Raw genomic sequence first — 23,163 nt, forward strand, 5'->3', positions numbered from 1 at the left:
TACACTAGCATCAAAATCATCTATCTATAATACAACAAATCTCTGTCTGTCTGTCTGTGTGTGTGTGTGTGTGTGTGTGTGTGTGTGTGTGTGTTCCTCAAATATCTCTGCGGATCAGGATCAGACTGACCTGAGACTTTCAACATGGCTGCCGTGTGGTTCAGTGGTGTGCAATAAGCATTTGCTTGGACTGCAATGATAGCGTGAATAAATTATTTCGTAAATGCTTTACAAATTCTGCAAGCATTGTCCACCGGAGCCACCACAGTCACGTGGGCACCAGAGCCAACCACTGCACACCGTGGCCACGTGCGCACCAGAGCCAATCACTGCAGAGCTCAAGCCCACGACATACCTTAAAAAACAAGCGGATTTATACCTGCAGCGGCGCGAGCTGGACCGGGATTTTGCCGGCGGTTCGGTTCCGTTCTGTGCATCTAAACTGACTGTTGTGGATTAATGAGATTAAACAAGTCCAAATCTGTTCGGGTCTGAGGAGATCCGGAGACGCGCGGACAACAAAGTGGGATCGGAATCTGTGGATGTTTGTGTGTAGCTAGCGCTAGCCGCTAGCTAGCGCTAGCTACACGGCCCACTGCCCGAGTCAACGGAGCGGACGCATTGGCACGTCCAAAACCGGATTTAGGGTAAATAATGTCCAACACGCCTTTTCGCGAACATTGCCGTTACGTTTGCTTTGTGTCTGGTGCAGGAAGAAACAGTAAAAATGTGCTTTTGTCACAAGCGGATTTATACTTGCAGCGGCGCGAGCTGGACCGGGATTTTGCCCGTGGTTCAGTCCCATTCTGTTCTGTTCTGTTCATCTAAACTGACTGTTGTGGATTATAATGAGATTAAACAAGTCCAGACTGAGTCTGTTCGGGTCTGAGGAGATCCGGAGACGCGCGGTCAACAAACTGGGATCGGAGTCTGTGGATGTTCGTTTGTGACATATAGCGTGTTTGGAGTGTATAGTTAGTGTGTTATGTAGTGTTTGGTGTAGTGTGTTTAGTGAGTAGTGGAGTCGTGTTGTGAGGCAAACCAAGGAGGAGACGGCTGAATGTGGAACAGGCAGGAATGAGCTGAGCCCTGAGCCTGAGGCATTGCCTGCATTTAAATGTAAATAGTTACACATAGCTTTGTAAATTTCAAAAACTTATGCACCAATTTAGCAGACAACAATTTATATTTGCATTATAACTAATGCAATTGGTCCATTAAACATATTTGTGGTTTTCACAGTAAAAAAACTAACTTTTTCTACTCTGATTTTATGTTATTTTGTGATTTTAGGTCCATAGTGTTAATATAGTACCTTAAAATGAAAAAATAACTGTACAGTCACACATGTGAGGTTGTACTAAAAATAATTACACCAAGTAAGGCAAGGTAAATAGTTTTTAAAGTGACATATAATGGTATAATCAAAAGTAGTCAAAAACAGCCAATTATACCCCTGACGTCCCACCTTCAAACACAGCCTCATTTGGCCATCCATGAAAAAGCTACTTAACCTCCCACTTTTCTATAGAAATACATGCTTCCTACGGGCAATGCACTAGTTGTTTTTAAAACATTAAGAAGTCTCGACACAACATTAAACTTTGCTCGTAGTATCACCTGGCTCTCTACACATGAACACGAGCATTGAGAACATTGTTTGTGTACGCAGAATTTACTATAAAGAAGGTTTTTGAGCTACTCACCGTAGGAGCTGGATCTCCGGCACGTCGCCATCATGGCAGACAAAAAGTGTCGATCTCCGAGTGCGACCTAACAGATAGGAGAGTAATGGTGGGCCGCCCCTCAAGCCTTCCTGTTAGGTCGCACTCAGGGATCGACAGCAAATGCTAACATGAGTTGTCCAAAAACCTCCTTTTTAGTAAACTCTGTGCTAGTATTGTCACGATACCAAAATTATGACTTTGGTACGATATCTGCCTAAAATATCTTGACACCGATACTGAAACAATACCACGGCGGAAAACTAGAACATCATCAAAAGTAATGGAATAAAATATTAGATGACAGAATGTGGAATGTAAAATGATTTATTTCTTTTTACTAATTAAAACACTTCAAAAGTCAAAATAAAAAAAATATGTATTTGTAAAAGCTGCTGAGCTTTAAACCTTCTGTATCCAAGAAGACAAGTGTCTTCCTGTTATGGTCATTTGTCTTGTTTGCTCTCAGAGATTATTAAATAACCTGATTTTCCATTGAAAGATCAGTGCTTGTAGTAGAAAAAAAATTAACAGCACATTAACTACAATTTTATTCAGCATAAAAATAATGAACATAAATGACATTAACTGTAAATCTGGCAATTCATAAAATAATACTTTATTCATCCCACAAAGGGGAAACTTGCAATTTGCATTTCATGTTGATGAAGTTCAAACCCTGTATTATTAGCCTGCAAACTACATTACTGCACTAAAGTACAACACAAATGACCCAGACCTGGTGGAGGTCTGTGCTCTAATCAGAGCATTTTATAATAATATAAATTACAATATATATTTGATAATTGACAAAAATGTACATGCTATGATTAAATTACTGGTACTGATTGACTTAAAATAGATAATTAAGTGGTGTTGTTGATCAGCATACTTGTTAACACCAGCGCATGTTCTGGTAAAGTTTATGTTACCAGTGTGAACGTTGTGTTTGCATACAGAGATGTGTGGAACCACATCGGACTGTTAAACAGTTAGCTTTACCCCTGACTGCCTCGTGCAACTCTGATGGCAAAAAAAGTTCACTTAACTTACATCCGGGGGATATTTAACGTTATGTTACCTATCGCTAACCTGCAGCTCTTTGAACTCTTTGAACAAGTCCACATGTCTGTCAGCTGAAAGTGGCATGAGTGTTCCTGCCGACCGTCCTAGGCTTGTTGAAAAAGCAGACGCACGGAGCGAAATATGGATATATTTCGCTTATGTTGCCGACAGTAAGGGCAAGCCCACGGACACCACAAAGCCGGTCTGTAAACGATGCTTTAAATCTGTAATGACCAAGAGAGACAATACGTCTGTCTCGCTCTGCTCTGTGACTGTCTGTCTCTATGAAACCACGCCCACTGTGTCTGAAGGCAGTGAGGAAGCAGAGAGAAGCTGCACACAGACAAGCTGCCTCGCTGTCGCAGAGTTCATAAAGTACCGATACTAATAAAACGTGAAAAAGTATTGTTCTTAACGGCTGGGTACCACGGTACCTTTCTAGTATCAGTGTACCGTGCAACACTACTCTGTGCTTTCTTAGTGTTTTAAAAATAGCAATTTTGATGCTAGCTTAAAAGTGCCCGTGCACCTCATTGAAAAATTAGCTTGCCCAAAAACGAAACTACAATAAATCTTAAAAATGCCTCTTTTGTCGTAAATATGATTTTACACGAAGATTTGACTCATATTCAGTTGCAAATAAAGCCTTGGTTGCTTTTTGGCGAGAATGTGACTTTAAGTGGGAACGATTAAATGCTTGTTTGTAAGCCTTTAGCACAGCTTTGTTTTACAAATGCTCATTACAGAAAAAACTTGTTCACAAAGGTAGGTCGTCCCAGAAAATTCTGCACTCCTTGCAATTGCAGAATAAATAAATCCAAATTAATTTTTAACAAATGTATTATCTTTTTAGACTTATCTTTTAAAACCTATTCCCTGTATAGTGAGAGCACATTTAACCAAGTCAAATATCTTGTCTGTGTAGACATACTTGGCCAATAAAGCTGATTCTGATTCCAAGTTAATATAAAATGGCATTTATTGAACCAAAGATGAATTGAGCTTTGACTAACGCACAATAACTGTGCTTTATGTTACACTGAAGCAGCAGCAGTGATGCGTTTTGGTAGACAGGCAACATTACAAAAGGAAACCCAGACTCAAAATCCTGGAACTGAAGTGCATTCAGTGGTAGTACACAACAATTAACTGAAACCAAATAAAGTCAATAAGTAAATAGAGGGGTAAGTTGCTCTGTCACTTGAAAGACATTTTTGCTAACCAGTGTTTACAGCTGCTAATGTATGTAACTCTGTTACTATGATGATACATGACAGTTAAATATTGAATCTGTGTCTATAATAACCACATCCTGACATGTAGTAGACAGTTGGCAGGCTTGTTTATGAGGCTAAGAAGGTGGCATGCAATTACACAAATTTCCCCTCACATACATTAAAACTCAAGTAAAATCTCTGTTAGGAGTTGAAAGTACAGATATTTGTTATATAATTTATGCATGAAAATATAAGTAAAACTTAAAAATAACAACAACATTACTATCAATAACAATAATAAATATAAAAATAATGATAATAACAATAATAATAATAATAATAATAATAATAATAATAATAATAATAATAATAATATAAACATAGTCACATTTAACTCATGACAGTTTTATTAGGAATGGTGTTTGTTAAGGGTTGCTTAAAACTAAATGAATTAATATTGCCATTGTATCATTTTAAAAAATGTACTTCTCCTGTCTAGATAAATGGTGTTAACTTCATGACATACTTATGAGTAAGATTATGTTTAACAGAGCTGGAATGTTTGTGACTTTGAATTTCATGAGTTTTACTTTTGGAACAGAACCCAGAAGCTCTGGTTTCACTTTGACTCTCAATTTGGTTCTCATTGCACTTAAAATAGCTCATACAATTTGAAAATAACAATGAACACTTTATTAGTATGATAAAGCAGGCTTACAACGTGAGCAGTGTCTGGAGTGTTAATGCTGCTGTGCTTTTTTAAAAAATATTTCTTTGGTCTTTTATCAGCTTTATTGATAGAACAGCTAGAGATAGATAGGAAACAGGATGAGAGAGAGGGGGAGTGACATGCGGCAAAGGGCCCAAGGCCAGGACTCGAACTGGGGGCCGCTGCAGCGAGGACAAAGCCCTTGCACATGGGACACCCGCCCTACCAACTGAGCTAAATGGCGCCCTTAGAGTGTGCTTTCAAATGTAAAGGAAACTGACTGAGGAAGGTCTTGTGGATGTTTCATATTAATGGGACTACTGAGTGGCAATTAATCAGTGAAACAAGATTGTGATCATCTGTTTTCCCTTAATGGGACTCCAGGTGAGATACTCTGATTAACATCAAGTGTGATGTTTTTGGTCTTTTTTTAAGCTTTCCATATAATTTGTTCCACAATATAATATTCTAGTTAGGTGCCTGTCTTAAGTGCCAACAATCCCATTTGCCATCTTTTCCGATTCTTTGACCTGATTATCGGCCTGGCTTATTAGTAGCGACAGTATATGGCATTTTGCCATTTTATTTTGTCTGTTGCTGATAAGACTTATTTATTAAAGCAGTGGGCTACTTTAGATCTACTATAGCTAGAAAAGACTTGACACTTTACATTCATTGTATAAAAATAACACAACAAAACTGAGTTTGTAACAATCCTGTTCAGCAGCAGCTGTTCAGCTGTTTTGCAAATTCAGATTCATATAAAATAAAGATTCAAGTAATAAATGTATGTGCTGTTATAGTTAGGTTTTCCAGCAATATAAAAGAAATTAATATGAGCCCTCCCGTAACCTGTTGTAAATTAAGGTGATGAACAGATTAATGCATTAGTAATTGTAATCCAGCAGTATATTATTCTGAAATGCATTTTTTAACTATGAACGTTCCGCTTTTTAATAGAATAATTGCTTAAGGCACCAATCAAATCCAAATATCTGTTATAGGGCTCCTTGATAACTAACAGTGTTGGACACATTACTTTTAAAAAGTAATTAGTTATATAGTTACTAGTTACTTCTCCCAAAAACTTCGGGAGAAGTAGCTAGTTAGTAACTGAATTACTCCACCATAAAAGTAACAAGTTACCAGGGAAAGTTTCTACTGCTTTACTTTTTTTCTTCTCCCTTTTGAGCTAGGCATTCATTTTAGCGTACTCGTCATCAATGTATTTAAAAATGTCTTTCTGCATGACGGACCGGCACCTGTTCTCCTTGGTCCAAATCAACCGTTGATAACAGGAGCATGTTCTCAACAACATACCTGCCTATCATTGCATTCAGTTCAGTCTGTGTCAAGTTTTTGTGAAGCTGGAGCAGAAAAATCCAGCTGTAGCTGCTCGGACAGCTCTGTGTCCTTCTTTGTTAGCGGAGCTCATGTTAGCCACACCTGGCCCGCTGTCATCATCAACAGTGTCAACAACGATGTTGCTTACAACGGACGTGGACAAACACTTCGCTCTGGGACATAATAAATACTTCACATGTACAGTCTTGCCTTTTGACTCAAGTAGATTAAAGTAGTGTCTGTACTTCCACTTTGAAAACATTAACTTTCCCTCCGGACTCGGCATTGCTGCAGCTCACCTCTGCTAGTTTGTGTGTGTGAGGCTGCTGCGTGCGTGTGTGGTTTGTGTGTAAACTGAACACTGCCTCTGATTGGCTTACAAACTCTTACTCTACTTTAGCCAATCATCATCACTTGTGCAGTTGTCTTGCCCCTCCCTCCTCTCTCCGGTGGCTGAGAGCAGAGTCGGATGACAACAGCTTCAATGATCAGCTTCAGTTTGTAACGCACCACATTTAATAGTCGGTAACGGCGTTGTAACGATGGAAATAGTAATTAGTTCGATTATCTGTTATTGAAAAAAAGTAACACCGTTATTCCCATCACTGATAACTAATAACTGGTATCGGACCTGAAAAAACAAATCAGCTAACCCCTTGTACGAATACTCTCCGAAGACTCATACTAACACATCAAAGCAGTAGAAGGTAAAGGTTACAAAATGTTATCAGTAAAATAGTTAATGTGAAAATTGATGCAACAATGTCTAGAAGAAAAGTGTTTTTCAATATATACCTATAATGGCAGTACATTTTATCAGTTACATAACAAAGTCCCTTTTTACAGCCCTCTCTGCAGACTAGTAGCTAATAATTCTCACCTGTAAAACAAAGTGCTCACATGTGGTCAGATCTTGTGTCATGTAGTACTCACTCTCTGTGTGAGAAGATAGCACCAGACTGGCTAGCAGCAGCAGATAAAGAGGTCCCCTGGTGAGAGGTAACAATCGTGTGAATCTAAGGTCCATGGTCTGACTGCTGGTACACTCTCCTCTGGTGCTGACACTGCTGCTCATTGGGGAGAGGGACATCTGCAAGGAGACAAGAGAACTGTTGTTGATGATAGAGGTTGTGTGTGGCTTATGGTTTGTAGTTATGTGACGTAATATCTGTGTTTCAGTGTAGTGTCATCTGTTAGGGTTGACATATTAGCTATGGAATCTAAATTAATTGATACATGGATATCTTTTGTTTTTAGAAAAGCTAAATATTATTACTGACTGTTGTTCTTCAACAAACACAACACTCATCTCATCTGTGGTGTGAAAACATCAACAGTTGCCAGCTTCTTTGGTAATAACGTAGTCTAACACAACAGCCCTGCAATAAATCCTTTGTTCATGAGGTAGATAATGTTTAATTTTGGACAAAACTCTTTAATTTGAATGTTGATCACCCATTCAAATTAAAGAGTTTCATCCAAAATGAATCATTTAAGCATCTACGAGTAAAGTGCTGCTGAATTGTACAAGGTTATACATATTTAATCCACAGTTTGGAAGTTGACATGGGATCAAAGAGTCTCGCCTTTAAAACACATTTATTGGTACTTATAAAGGAAGAATGTGTGGTGAGAATGTGTGTACCTCAAGCTGTGTGCAAAGTTTGGTGCAAATCGATGAAAGGGAGGAGTTTGAAAAAGTAGGTTTGCCACAATTTGCGAATTTACAAAAAAAGGTGATTCAGCCCAATTCAGCGAATGTGTGGATATAAGGTTTTCAAATGTGCGACAAAGTATATGTGAGTTATAAGCCAAAACACACTTTCCTTGATTATAGCACCACCTAGTGGTGGAATTGAGGACGACAACAGATTAGGACATTTTTCGGTAGGTGTGATGTATATTCCAAGTTTGGTGAGTTTTGGGGTATGTTCAGGCAGTGAAAAATGCTAACATTTACGACAAAAAAATTGTCACTACAATCGTCACCCTAATTAAAGCTGCAAGCAGCCGATGAACGGGCCCTTGCAGTCCACGCGCATCGGGGCATGCTGCTGTCATGGCTTGTTCATGCAACACCTTCTGTTGAGGAGGTTGTTCCTTTATAATTTGGTGTCCTTCTCCTGCAGGTATAAAACAATGTACGCTGAAATCAGAAGAACTCCCTGTAATCTACATAAAGAACAAAATATTGGGAGGAACTACACTGTGTGACCCTACAGACTCTTAAACAGAGGTTTATATCCATTAGAAAGGCAGCACTGACCTCTGGTGGAGAAAGCCTGAATGTACAATCAAAAGTGAAGGAAGTGAAGCCTCTTTCTTCATTTAGCAATAAAAGCTCCATCAATTGACCAATTTGCACACAATTTTACAGAAACCTTCATTGTGCCATGGAACACAATAAGCAAATGTGTTGTGGTCATTGGATGGTATTTGGTCAAGAGATGCAACACTTCCTCTTGTGACAAAAAAGTTAGTTTTTCATTTTCTGCGATTTTGCGCATGGAAATTAACCAATTAACAAATGTGGGGGTGGCCTACATCACAAAACTCAGCTCAATTTAGGGATTTGGCTGACGAACACCTTCGTCAGCTATCCTCAGGAGGGCACTGGCAATAACTATACCAAGTAACATGTTAATCCGAGGAACCGATGTGGAGATATGAAATACTTCAAGTGAAAGAGCCCCACCTAGTGGTCATTGCCCAGAATTTTGCACAGAGCCTTAGGGGTGGATGGGGAAGTAGTAACCTGAGTTTCATGTCATTCGGACAAACCAGTGTGGAGATATGCAACACTTCCAGTTTTGAGCAAAATCTACAGGAAGTTTTTATTTAATAACTTGAGTGTTGTTTGGAATATCACAATTGTTTTGACAACTTTTTGACAGAAGAGTCCACAGATGCTGTGTGCAAATTTTCGTGCCAATCAGTGATATTGCCTAGGAGTTTGAAAAAGTAGGTTTGCAACATTTCACAAATAAAGAAAAAAAGGGGTAGGCATTTCTGCCAGCCCTTTTTTTTGTCCACCATTACCAGAGATCCTATATCACAAGATTCAGCACAATTCAGGGAATGTGTGGATAAAAGGTTTTTGAATGTGCGATAAAATATATGGGAGTTATAAGTAGGGGTGGTTAATTGGCCCAATTTCCCGATTCGATTCGATTCAGATTATTGAAGTCTCGATTCGATTACAAATCGATTTTTGATTATTAACGATTATCGATTCGATTTCCAATTATTAACGATTATTAATCTTCCATTTAACATCAGTCAGCTGCTGAATTATTTTACTTATCTCGGGAGTAACACCTCACAGCACCTTCAATATTGTATAGTGTAACTGTAATATCAAAATTATTATTTTTTAATTTGTTTTAGATGTAGTGTTTCACTGTTAAAAGAAAGTTGCCAAGCTCAGCAGCCGGACTCATGTTAGAAGCATTGTTGGTGACGAGAACCAGGGCGTGTTTCTCTATTCCCCACTCGTCTGCCATTGCTTTGAGAAACTCACACATATTTGCGCTTGTGTGGCTATCATCCATAGCTTTCGTCTGAAGTACGTAGGACATTAGCTTCCATTAACTGCTGACATAATGAGCTGTAATGGTCACATATGAGACTGCAGCTCTGGATGTCCAGGCATCGCAGGTTATTGCTACCCTGTGAGCAGAGTTGAGGGACACTTGCACGGAAAGCTTTGTGTCCTTGTAAAGATTTGGAATCATTTTAAGTGTGAAAAAGCTCCGGGATGGAATAACATATCTTGGCTCCAGACTGTGGACCATGTAGCGGAAGCCAGTAAGAGGAGGACTCCAGTTTGTATTACTATTTAAAAAAAATATATATATATATATATATATATATATTTTTTTTTTATAGATTTTTGGAAATTTAATAATCGAATCATAATCGTCAATATTATAATCGCGATTAATCAATAATCGATTTTTTTCACCACCCCTAGTTATAAGCTAAAATGTACTTTCCTTGATTATAGGGCCAGGCAGGCCAGCCACACATAAGGCCCAAGGGGTGTTGAGCCCCTCCCCTTTTTTCCTTGTATTAAAAAGTGCCTTTATGTGTTTGTTTTGAATTAATAAATAAATAAATAACCATGGCGGTATAAAAATGCCACGGTTATCTAACGTATGCATTTCCTTGTAATATGGTGTTGTGTGTGTGTGTTGATTCTAAAGCCACTTCTCTGTCTGCTGCTCCGCTCTGTCTCTCACAGATAGATAGATAGAGAGAGAGAGAGAGAGAGAGAGAGAGAGAGAGAGAGAGAGAAGCCTGCATTAAAACTCACATGATAGAGAGAGAGAGAGAGAGAGAGAGAGAGAGAAAGAGAGAGAGAAGCCTGCCTCATTAAGAACTTCACCATGCACGTATGAGATGAGATGTGACAGTGGAGCGACTTTAACATAAAAACCATTAACACAACTTGCTTGTGGGGCTAACAAGTCGCCTTCCACTTATTCAATGTGGTTAAATATGAGTCATATTTCAGAAAAGCGTACATTTGTGCTTGTTAAGCTAACTGTTTATTAATGAGAGTTAAGAATAATCTAATCTGACAGCTGTCTGTGTCGGCTGTTTATCTGCCACAAACCTTCAGCTTCTTCCAGATATTGAGTTCACTGTGACTTTGCTGTTGTAAACATTGTTGTTCCTACTAGCAGTCACAGTAGTCATTTCTTGGTTTTGTCACATTTGTAGATGTGTAGCCTGTATTTCTAGTTCACAATCCAATAAATAGCCTAATAATAAACCAGTGTTTCATTGCTTTTTAAGAATTGCAGCTGAATTGCATGTCTTCCAAACCTCAGTATTACGATAATGTGAATAACTCATGTTGACAATAGTTTGGTGAAACAAAAGAAATGGCAATTGCATATCACTCACAGCTACACAAGATACACAGCTAAGTAGTTAGCTTTCTACAAGTTCTTTGTTTATTCATTTTACATTAATTAATCTACATATTGTGTTATTAAGGCCTGAAAATAAATTTGCTGTGCGTGCGCACCTACTGCCCTATTCTGACTTTGACCCCCTGCCCCAATAGGGACCGTGCAGGTTCCCTGCTTGGTAACAGGGTATAGCGTCACACTTTGAGGACCATGGAGAGCTATTAGCCATTAACTACTGTATTTGAAGTACTGGGTGACAGAATGGCCTGCACATTCTGGGTCACCCTAAATTTGGAAATACAGTAACTTTCCTATTCAACCAGGAGAACCTGCATGCCAGTGATTAACAAGATGAGGAGAGAAAAAGCAGTGTGAATGCTGATATGTCCATTGCTGGAAATGCAGAAACGGCCTAAAAATAACATGGCCATGAGTTCTATGTTTATAGAACATTTGGTCACTGCCCCAGATAGGAGTGTTCATGTGTATGTCACTATGTGTTTAAAACAGTGGTTCTTAACCGGTGGGGTTGTCCGACACTCTCCCGAGTAGGCTACAGGTTGGGAGAAGAAAAAAAAAAATCTGAAAAAAAAAAATTCACGAAAATTCCCCCCATGTCGAAATGCAAGAAGTTGGACTATTATGACACACAAACAACTCATCCTTCTGGCGGCTTTTTTTTTTTTTTTGTCAAAAGCGACTACCGACAAATCTAGTGACTTTTACTGGTGTTATTGGAGACTTTTGTGGTGTTTGGAGACGCTGACTTGAAAGCACGTATCACTCTGCAGTTACTGTACTCAACGAGCAGCGGGTGCTGCTGTGAGTTCCTCCCCCGTCCAAAAGCGCTCACAGGCGGTCAGTCTCTCAGTAGCCTCGCGCAGCAGTCCAGCCTGCAGTCAGAGCAGAGAGGAGACACACAGCACTCCGCGTCCAGGATGCGCATGGCCGCCGCCGTCCCCGCCCTGGCGTACAGAGCGGGCTGTAAATGTAACTTATATTACCAAATAATAGCCGGGTTTTAATTAACCGCAGGGACCCGCCGGATGCAGGTGTATATTTTGATAAATAACCAAATAAATGCCGGGTCTAATTAATTTATTTTTTTTTATCAAGGAAGAAGACGTGACCACTGACAACTGCACGTTTTTCTTCTTCGCCTTATTCACATATTGTGCTTGTTTCAATTCAAACTGTCGTAAAATACGCAGAGGAAAACTCGGGAGAAGCAGCCGCTAGACGTTTCTCTGTCGACCCCAAGAGAGGGAGAGATGATGAAAAAATCAAAGTGAGCTTGAGCGTCTGTCCGAGGAGGACTGCAGCAGGGCCAGGCTGCCTGCCGGAGGGAGGAAGAAGGCGTGCTCAGCTGCAGACACAGCGGAGAGGTGACGAGACTCATCATGGCTGACAGGCATCAAGGCCACTCAGCGTTACCTTGCCGACCCGCCCCTAGATATTTCTTTCACAAAAACAGGGCCTGTAGCAATTCTGGACAGCTGTTTTTCTTCTTCTTCTTCCTTCATGGGCCCCTGACGGTGTCTCTGTGTGTGTGTGGGGGGGGGGGGGGGGGGGCAACTGCAATGAGACAGCTTTGGGGGGGCCCAGCTTGCAAAAGGTTGAGAACCCCTGGTTTAAAAGTTGAAAAAATCTCATAATAGATTAATAATTATAGGTATGTTAGTGCGTGCATGATAAATTGCAAATGCTCCTGCGTGTGCACGTGGCCACACCCCCTGCCATGGTCCCTCTCACTGGTTTATGTATAAATAAGCAAAACATTTGTGTCCATTTTGCTTGAATTTCCACTGAGTAACATCAAGGGACCCTTTGCAGTCATAGAAAATGGTGGATGTAGGGATTTGGACCAGGCATGCAGTGTTGATGGTATCTCTTCCTATACCAGACCTAGTGTACCAATCTGCGGCTCGTCCCGTCCCAAAAGGACACATGTGGCGGGAGGCCTTACTACTGCTGTTACTATGCCAGTGCCTGGGTTAAATCTAGAATTTGAGGACTTGAATAGGTATGTTTACCCTGTTAAATATTACGATGGCAGAGTCAGGTTGAGTGTCACCAGTCATGCGGACAAAGGTTTTGGGGGTGATGAAACACAGAGTGGATGTATGTCTGGTCGCTGTTTCACTCTGTTGTCAGTGGGTCGATGCAACAGGACCACAGCTATATGCGATTGCAGTCGTAAATGTTAAGATAAGAGGAGGCTGATTGTTATCATAGGCCGCAAAGAATTGAAAGCACTCTCTTCCACTCTTCAAAAACAGGATACTTGGTTGAAATACATTTTCTTTATCCAGTGGTGTGATTTGAGTTCTGTGCAAAAGGTGTTTAGGGAAGTTGATGAGGCCATCATGGAATGATGATAAAATCACTGATGCTCATGAAAGTATTAGAGAACGCCTTGTTTTTGACATTATATCACCTTGCGTCCACCTGGTCTCCTTCCTGCCTTGTATATACCAAAAATCATCAGACACGCCAACTATTAGTAACAAATGGTACGCGTATTATGTATGTGTCATATCCTATGTATAATTATTGTGTGCAGACATATTTATATGTGTTGAACTGTGTGTTCCTCTCTACCCTTATCTAAACATGATGTTTTGATTAGGGCCCAAGCAGGTCTCGACCTGCGAGGTCCCTATTGTTTTTGTAGTGACGACTTTTTTGCCCCAAATCATCGCATCTTTCACTGCCTGAACATACCCCAAAACTATGGAGTTAGAACAGTCTCAATATTATTCACAAATACATGCAGAGGGATTCGTATCCGTAACGCTGGATCCGTATCTATGCCTCTAATTTGCAACTTGTATATCATCATTTGTTCATCAACTTAGTATTTTTCAGTGGAAATATATTTGTGAATTTCCACCTATTTGTGTGGATACTTTTGAGACTCTTCTACCATGCTGTTTTCATACAAAATCCATAAATGCAGGGTGCAGGTGACTTGTAAAATGTGACTTGACTCGTGTCTCGTAAAACACAATTCACAAATAAATGCAGAGTGATTTATATCTGTAAATCTGGATCCGTGTGTCAGCCAAAATGATTTTTATCTGCACATTTCAATCCGTGTCTCAGATAAAATGATTTGTATCTGTACATTTGAATCTGTGTCTCAGGCAAAAGGATTTGTATCTGTAAATTTTAATCTGTATCTTTGCCATCTAACTTGTATATCATCAATTTAGTATTTTTCAGTGGAAATATATTTGTGAATCTCCATCTTTTGCTGTGGAACTTTTTGAGACTGTTTTTCTGCGCCGTTTTGTTTCACACAATTCACAACTCGTAGATGGCGCTAATGCAACTTTGATAGACGCTATTATACTAAACAGAAGAAGAAGAAGACCAAACCAAATGCTGCCTATTGATGGGAACGGCAGTTCTTTTTACTGTACTGAATCTCTAGAATCTGTTCATTAAAATGATTCGTTCAAAAGATTTGTTCACCGAATCGTTCAGTGCTCTCCAACTCCCTGAACTGATAAGCAGCCAAACGATCCGTCATTCAGTTCTTGATTCAGCCCTGAGGTCCACGTTCACTTACTGAGGGACGGTACGTTCACGGACTATAGTACACAATCATTCGCGGGAGACGCAGCGCTGCTTTGAGTGGTATACATGCACTAAAATTATTACACGGTGAAAGTGTCCTCTGTGCACAGTAAAATCACTTAACATGATGCTACACGGATGTTAGCAACACAGCGCTAGTTTTAGCAGTACGGTTACTGAACATGAACCAACTCCTCTGCCCTGAGTGAGTGAGTGACTGACACAGCGCCACTTTCAGCACAGTACGCACAGTCTCTGTGAGCAGTAGGTTCGCGAATCATGAACAAATCACAGCGCGAACGTGAGTCACGTCCTCACAGTTCTCTGTGTGAGTGAGTCGAGGCAGTTCCACTCCTGGCCGGCATGCTCGCGGCTGAGCTCACATGAGAAAGGAACGAATCAGTTCATGTTCGCGACCGACACAACACTACTCGAGACCACCACCACACACCTGCAGTCACTGCCTCCCCCTGGTTCCAGCACCCCACCTCTCTCTCTCTCCAGGAGCACGAGGTGAGGAAGAACCTAAGAGCAGTGAACCCCAGAAAAGCTGCTGGTCCTGACGGTATCCCAGGGGCGGTGATTAAAGCATGTGTAGATCAGCTGACAGGGATCCTCACTAAGCTTTTCAACCTCTCCCTGACACATGCCACCGTCCCCACATGTCTGAAGGCCTCCACCATCATCCCCATCCCCAAAAAACCTGCCATAGACAGCCTGAATGATTACAGACCTATCGCTCTGACGCCCAGACAACACCACAGTGGTTTGATGCATCTGTGACGGGGACGAGACAGCGTACAGGACCGAGGTGGAGGAACTGTCGTGCTGGCACTCAGAAAACAACTTTACCCTGAATATCCATAACACAAAAGAACTCATCATGGACTTCAGGAGGCACAGACAGGATTACACCTCCCTCCAGTGTTTCCCCTAGGTTTTTTGTTGGCGGGTTGGTATCAGCGGGATGGGGAGGGGCGGCTCGTCCGGCTGAAAATGTTTTACATTGAAAATGTACATTCGGCGACTCCTCAAACCTTAAGGTAATGAATAGAACAATTACATTTAATTAAAACACAACAGAACAACATTAACAAAACAGAAACACTCAAACACTTCACTGAAGGGCTGGGCTGTGCGCGGCTGAGCTGGACAGGACAGGTTCAGTAGGGGCTAGGATTTTTTGTGAGTCCGGCAGATCCTACAGAACATTCCCGAATGAAAAAATAAAATAAAATATTTATATATATAATATCTATGTATGTATATATATATATTTACCATACAGTCCTTAGAATAAATCTCCACAACACATTCGTAACATGTCTTACAACGAGAGAAGGCCACCAGATAACACAGTCACCAGTTAAACCCACTGGGGGATCATGACATTGTGGGAAGACTAGCTATCAGACTGCACATCAATTCTGAATCAGGTAAGCAGTATCTATGTGATCTTTAAACCCAAATCATGATTGTGAACTTTTAACATTATAGTTTAACAACAGATCCACTCAGACACATGTCACTGGTGAAAAGCACCTGTAGAACTGAGTTTTGAGAGCTTAAAAAAATAGTGTTGCCTGTAACGTTGTGTCTGGTTTTCACCATTTTATATACCTACACTAAGCTTGTCCTTTTTCATGTCAGGTGTATTGTTGATACAGGGCTAAACCAGGGTTTGACAAGAGTTGCCAGTGTCTGATTCTACACCGTAACACAGCAGAGTGGGCGGGGCCTGCAGACCGACCCAGTTACACCTGCAGTGAGCAGACAGAGGAAGAGGAGTGTGAGATCCACGGGGAAAGAAGCAGGAGAAAGAGAACGACAGCTGTCGCCAGCAGACGGGCATTGACTGTCGGACTAATTGAAATGTGAGTTTATACTCTGCCCTAGGGATGTAATGAGATCAAAATCTACAGTATTTGCCGTCATTTCATACCATACATGTTCACAATAATATTGAGACACTTTTGTTATCATGATATCGTGGTATTACCGATATGTTACATCCCTACTTTGCCTCCATTGTGTGAGTAGTGACCCCTGTTCGTGGAAAGTTATTGCGAATGTGTGTAAAAGTACAGTGACTGAAGTCCTCCCCCCCCCCCCCCCCCCCCCTCCCCCCACATGACAGCGTAAGAGGCCGGCGCCCAAGGACGGTGTGACAGCAGTGGTGCCAATGATGAGAGTGATGTTGGCCCGAGGTGACGGTGAACAGCTGATACTCTGCCCCATCCTGTGAGCAACGATCTTAGGACGTAAATGAAGTGGTGTGCATGTATTGGGTTTAAAAGTGCAGTGACTGCCATCTCGTTTCCCCCACAGCTCCTGAGTCTGCGCCCGGCAGAGGACAGTGTGCAAGTGGAAGACAGCGGTGGTCGTGGAGAATCGGTGTTACCAAGTCACCACAATAACGGACCCCTTCCCCCCAGACCCCATTCTATAATTTCTGTGAACAAATATTGTTTTAAATGCCCTTTACGGTCTCCAAGCACTTTATTGGTTATCGAAACACACGTCATATACGTCAGCGTAGATGAGAGCCAGGTCAGAGACAAGAGAGACAATGAATGAAATCCCGCAAAATGATGTGTGGTCAATATGACCGCTTATGGCCGAAATAGGTAAAACAAATCATATTTTCTTTTCCTTTTCTGTAATTTATATTAAAAAAATTCTCAATTAAAATACAGACACTTTTAGAAAAATGGTTAGAAGTCTGTAATGTTTGCATTTTGTTATTAACATCACAGATTGATAACTTAACTGATAATGTTCAAAGTTATTATTATTAGTATTATTATTTCACATAAACACACAGTAAGTATAACGGTACTGTGCTAGGTATTCTTTTCGTTAGTTCTTTATTGCTTTAGCAATATTGTTGTGGCATTCATGGCAATAAAGCGAATTTGAAATGTATTGAATTAATAAACCTTTAGATTCTTGATTCTTGCCTGTAGAAGTGTTGTGTGTACAAATGAGCAATACATCCAGATTTCCTGAGATTTGTATTGTCAATGGGAATTTGAATTTAAATATCAGGCGATGTTTTCTTCATGGAAATTATTTTTCGGGAAAGACAGAAGGAGCGCGGACGGGGGATCCGTTGTGTGACAGTGGAGCGGAGGGTCAGCAGCTGGATTTTGCACGCACGGTCAGTATTAGTAGGTGTTTGAGGTTTATTACGTTTGCGGACATTATTACATTCAATGTAATAATGTAACAGCCTTTGCGTGCGCACAGTTTGCGTGTGTAGGCCCGTGGTCATGATAATCCCCTCTATGGCTATAAGAGATGGATACACAATCAATTTCATGTAGTTTTTATTGAATCAAAAATACATAGGTAGCCTTATCTAATAAAATAGCCCCACTGTAAAAAAAAAATAACCAAAAAGGCTGCAGGGCGACTGGGTTGTGGGTCAGCATGTCGTCTTCTCCTCTGCTTTAAAAAACAAACAAACAAACAAACTGAGCAGCAGTGCTCGATCCACTCATACCTTGTTAACCTTCCACAAAGACAAGTTATGTTAAAACGAACGAGCAGAGGGGTCATTCCCCGGCAGATCGCACCCATGGGCCACACTTTATTTCAGAGTTGTGCGAGTGCGGCTGGAAGTGGGGATTCCAGCACCACGGTTACACCCCGCCTTTCCGAAACCCCGCTGTTCCGAACATAGACTTCAATTCATCGTAATGGCGGGGTTTCCCTTTTTTTCAAAGACCCCACTATTCCGAAAAGTCTATTGGGGAAACCCCTCCATTCCGAAACCCCCCCCCACTCCGAACGGACTCAATCAGAAAGGAAACGGAGGCTGCGCATTTATCCTTTTTTCCTTTGTGGGTTCAAACGGATCATGTGGCTGATTAACCGCAAAACAAGCCTACTTCATATTAATGACACTAGTGCATTGCCCGTAGGAAGCATGTATTTCTATAGAAAAGTGGGAGGTTAAGTAGCTTTTTCATGGATGGCCAAATGAGGCTGTGTTTGAAGGTGGGATGTCAGGGATATAATTGGCTGTTTTTGACTACTTTTGATTATACCATTATATTTCACCTTAAAAACTATTTACCTTGCCTTACTTGGTGTAATTATGTTTAGCACAACCTCACATGTGTGACTGTACAGTTATTTTTTCATTTCAAGGTACTATATTGACACTATGGACCTAAAATCACAAAATAACATAAAATCAGAGTAGAAAAAGTTCGGTTTTTTACTGTGAAAACCACAAATATGTTTAATGAACCAATTGCATTAGTTATAATGCAAATATAAATTGTTGTTTACTAAATTGGTGCATAAGTTTTTGAAATTTACAAAGTTATGTGTAACTATTTACATTTAAATGCAGGCAATGCCTCAGGCTCCTCAGCTCATTCCTGCCTGTTCCACATTCAGCCGTCTCCTCCTTGGTTTGCCTCACAACACGACTCCACTACTCACTAAACACACCACACCAAATATTACATAACACACTAACTATACACTCCAAACACGCTATATGTCACAAATCTCTCAACTCTCAAAACTCGCTATCTCTGTCGCCGTCTCCAACACATCACTGCTGCTGTCAATCATCCGCCGATGTCCCTCCCACATCTTCCTGTTCCTCAACAACCAAACTTGCTGTTTGGACACTTTTGTGACAAAAGCACATTTTTACTGTTTCTTCTTGTACCAGACATAAAGCAAACGTAACGGCAATGTTCGCGAAAAAGCGTGTTGGACATTATTTACCCTAAATCCAGTTTTGGACGTGCCAGTGCATCCGCTCCGTCAACTCGGGAGGTGGGCCGTGTGGGTCGGTTAGCGGCTAGCAGCTAGCTACACACGAACATCCACAGATTCCGATCCCACTTTGTTGACCGCGCGTCTCCGGATCTCCTCAGACCCGAACAGACTCGGTCTGGACTTGTTTAATCTCATTACAATCCACAACAGTCAGTTTAGATGAACAGAACAGAATGGGACCGCCGGCAAAATCCCGGTCCAGCTCGCGCCGCTGCAGGTATAAATCCGCTTGTTTTTTAAGGTATGTCGTGGGCTTGAGCTCTGCAGTGATTGGCTCTGGTGCGCACGTGGCCACAGTGTGCAGTGGTTGGCTCTGGTGCGCACGTGACTGTGGTGGCTCCGGTGGACAATGCTTGCAGAATTTGTAAAGCATTTATGAAATAATTTATTCACGCTATCATTGCAGTCCAAGCAAATGCTTAGTTGTACACCACTGAACCACGCAGCAGCCATGTTGAAAGTCTCAGGTCAGTCTGATCCTGATCCGCAGAGATATTTGAGGAACACACACACACACAGACAGACAGACAGACAGACAGAGATTTCTTGCTTTTATAGAGAGATAACGCTCATTATGCTTCAGCTGGACAAATGGCTATGTTAAATTGACATTACTTTATCATGCTAAATATCCATATATAATATAATATCTAATAATTGTATGAAAATTGCTCCAATGCGTTATACTGATCTTCGTGCATATTCAGACACAGCCTGATATGGGTTCTGAGCAAAGGAATGTCTGTTTTCTCCCCCAGTCTGTTGTCAGCAGGAGCGGGGGCTGCAGGCTCGCTCCTGGGTGAAGTAGGCTCAAGCCAGAGTTCAGCCGGGCTCGAGCCGAGCGGGGAGAGAAAAAATTTGTATTACTTTTGCTCTGTAGGAGATCTCCCACAACAGAGTGGATGAGAAAGCAAGGGGGACAGATCTGCCCAGCAAACATCAGAACGCAGAGTGCAGCCTTTGGCCACGTTTCCCAGATTCGTTAAGAAGCTCTTAAGTGCTAAGATCTTCTTAGGAGCGCTCTTAAGAACGCTTGGAAAGAAGGATGTGTTTCCCAGAGTCGCTCTTAGCTTAAGAAGATCTTTCACTAAGAAGGAAATGTAAGATAGAGCTGACCCACTCTTAACAGCCTTCTTAACGACCAAATGCTCAGTGATCAAGCCGCGTCAGGGAAATTTATATCCTGCGGACCACTGGCGCAAGAAACATAGGCTAATAGTAGAGAAGAAAAAAAAAAACTTTTTATTGAATTACACGTTTAAGTTTTCCACACACATCTGCATATATGAGTTTATAGTACAACACATACAAAAAGCCAGACGGTTTACATAAATGCATACGTGCGTCAGCACTTCTCCCCACTGGACGTGCTGTCAGACCGGGCTGTCCAGGCAAAGTACCGGCTGTCCCGTGCGGAGATCCAACGGCTGATCACTCTGGTGTCTCAACACATCCAGAGCAACCCGCTGCAATTTTGCCCTCAGCCCGGAGATGCAGCTCCTGGCTGTGCTGTGTTTTTACGCAGTGGGGAGCTTCCTGGAGGTGGTGGGGAACGGCACCGGCCTCAGCAAGGCATCGGTGTCACAGAGTGTGGCAGCTGTGACACCGATTCTCCTGCGCCATGCCCGGACCCACATAAAGATGCCCTCCACACGGGACGAGGTCCGCCAGGTCCACCAAGGGTTCCACGCAGTGGCTGGGATCCCCCGGGTGATCGGTGTGGTGGATGGCACCCTCATTCCAATCCACAATCCCTCCCTGCTGGATCCGTGCTGGATCGGTAGAAAGCACTACGCGGCCATCAACACCCAGGTGGTGGTGGACCACAATGGCCTCATCACTGACATCGTCGCCAGCTGGCCAGGAGGCACACACGACAGCTTCATGTGGGCCAACTCAGCTGTGGGGCAGAAGGCTGGCAGAGGAGAGTTTGGTAGGAGCAATGAAGGGAGATTAATTAATGAAATTTAACGGGATACACTGCGTAATGCAGATAAAAAATAGAAATGCCCCGCACCTGAATCCTGGGGATGGATGATTGGAACCGAGATGAAGGGACGGTTGAACTGCGCCTCGGCAAGCGCCAGCTGTCTCCGGTGCAGCTCCAACCTCTCCTGCTTTATCCGGACCATCTCTTCCTGCAGGGCAGTTTGTTGTTCGAGTTGGCCCTCTATCCCCCGCAGCACCACCAGCTTCTCCCTCTCCAGGCGCACCAGCGTCTCGCTGCAGTTGCAGGTCGTTATTGCGGGCCGCCCTGTTGAGCCTCCCCGCATGCGGACACCGGGCCCTGCTGGTTGGCACACGGGGACAGGGCACGGTTGTGGGGGTCGTCCTCTCCTGGGGGCATGCACGTCCCTGCTCCGCTCCCAGATGGCTCCTCTTCATCCTCACTTTCTGAGAGCCCCTTGCCCCCTGAACATCGATGCCCCCACTAATGCCTTCAGAGGCCGTCTTCCCGATGATGGAGAGGACTTTCTCCTCGTTAGGAGTGAGGGTCGTCCCACCCGGTGCTCCACCACCCGTGCCCATCGATTCTCTCCTCACCTTCGCACTCTTCTTTTTTATTTGGCTCTGGAACTCCTGCCACTTCTTCCTCACAGCACCCCAGTCACGAAGGCCACATGGGCTGGAGGGGGACATCTTTTCGGCTATGGCCTGCCAAACACGGTTCTTCACCGTGATGTTCTTTTGGCCCCTTTTTCCCCCGAATAAAACATCACAGTGCTGCCAGACCTCGTCCACTAAGATGCCCATCTCCTCCGCAGTAAACGACGGTGCCCGCTTGTTTCTTTTGCTGCCGGTTTCTTCCATTCTCACGTGTGTGCCTATATCCACGGGGGTATATATGCGCTAATGGGCTTGATTACTACTTGGATACACCTGGTGGCACACACACACACACACACCCGCACCCCCCACACACGATACATGCGTAGCCTAATTGCACCTGTGTGGGGGGACCATGTGGCGCTGTGTGTGACTTATGCGCTGATAAAGAGGTGGGTGATCGATTTGCCTGGCATCGATTGATTCAGTTTCAGCACCACCGCAGTGGACAGCTCCCACTAAGAGCTTCTTAAGAAGCTTCTTTGGCTTGATCTTAAGGTTCTCCTAAGAAGGCAGTTAAGAATGCGTCTGGGAAACACCCGTATCTTAGCGCTCCTTCTTAGCCGAACCCTTCTTAAGAGCCTTCTTAAGTCCTTAAGAACGATCGAATCTGGGAAACGCAGCCTTTGTCTGTCACCTGGTTCAGCACCCTGGACAGCTGCCTGCGTAACTGGATGTGGGAATTTGATGCATTTGAAGCCACGACATTTGGTCAGAAACGTCATATTTAATAACATTGTTTCGAGTCGTAAACAGTTCTGTGAGTGTAAGAAATAACAATCAAGTAGGCTATTAGTGTTAGTCCTTCTTCATATAATGTTGTGTTACAGTCGCACAGCTGGAGACCGCTAACAAAGTCAGAGACAAGAGAGACAATGTATGAAATCCCGCGAAATTATGAGCGGTCAATATGACCGCTTATGGCTGAAATAGGTAAAACAAATCACATTTTCTTTTCCTTTTGTGTAATTTATATAAAAACTATTCTCAATTAAAACACAGACACTTTTAGAAAAATGGTTAGAAGTCTGTAATGTTTGCACTTTGTTTACATCGCAGATTGATAATTTAATTGTGATAATGTTCAAAGTTATCATTATTATTATTATTATTATTATTATTATTATTATTATTATTTACTGTGCTAGGTATTCTTTTCGTGGTTCTTGGTGCTTGGAGCAATATTGTTGTTG

The 23,163-nt window shown here is 42.2% G+C and overlaps 1 protein-coding gene across 17 annotated transcripts in view; it reads right to left on the reverse strand.

Moving 5' to 3' along the window:
* Nucleotides 1-23,163, reverse strand: part of LOC115591711 (receptor-type tyrosine-protein phosphatase F-like) — a 309,359-nt gene that overhangs the window by 267,494 nt on the left and 18,702 nt on the right. For all 17 annotated transcript variants that reach the window (XR_003985993.1, XR_003985994.1, XR_003985995.1 and 14 more), the window contains exon 2: nt 6,993-7,149. Coding sequence is in view for 13 of the 17 variants with exons in the window: in XM_030433937.1 (XP_030289797.1) it covers nt 6,993-7,149 (157 nt within the window). In the remaining 4 variants the exon portion in view is untranslated. The remainder of the gene's footprint in view (nt 1-6,992; nt 7,150-23,163) is intronic.

Source organism: Sparus aurata, chromosome 11 (genome assembly GCF_900880675.1).
Source record: "Sparus aurata chromosome 11, fSpaAur1.1, whole genome shotgun sequence".
Taxonomy (NCBI): Eukaryota; Metazoa; Chordata; class Actinopteri; order Spariformes; family Sparidae; genus Sparus; species Sparus aurata.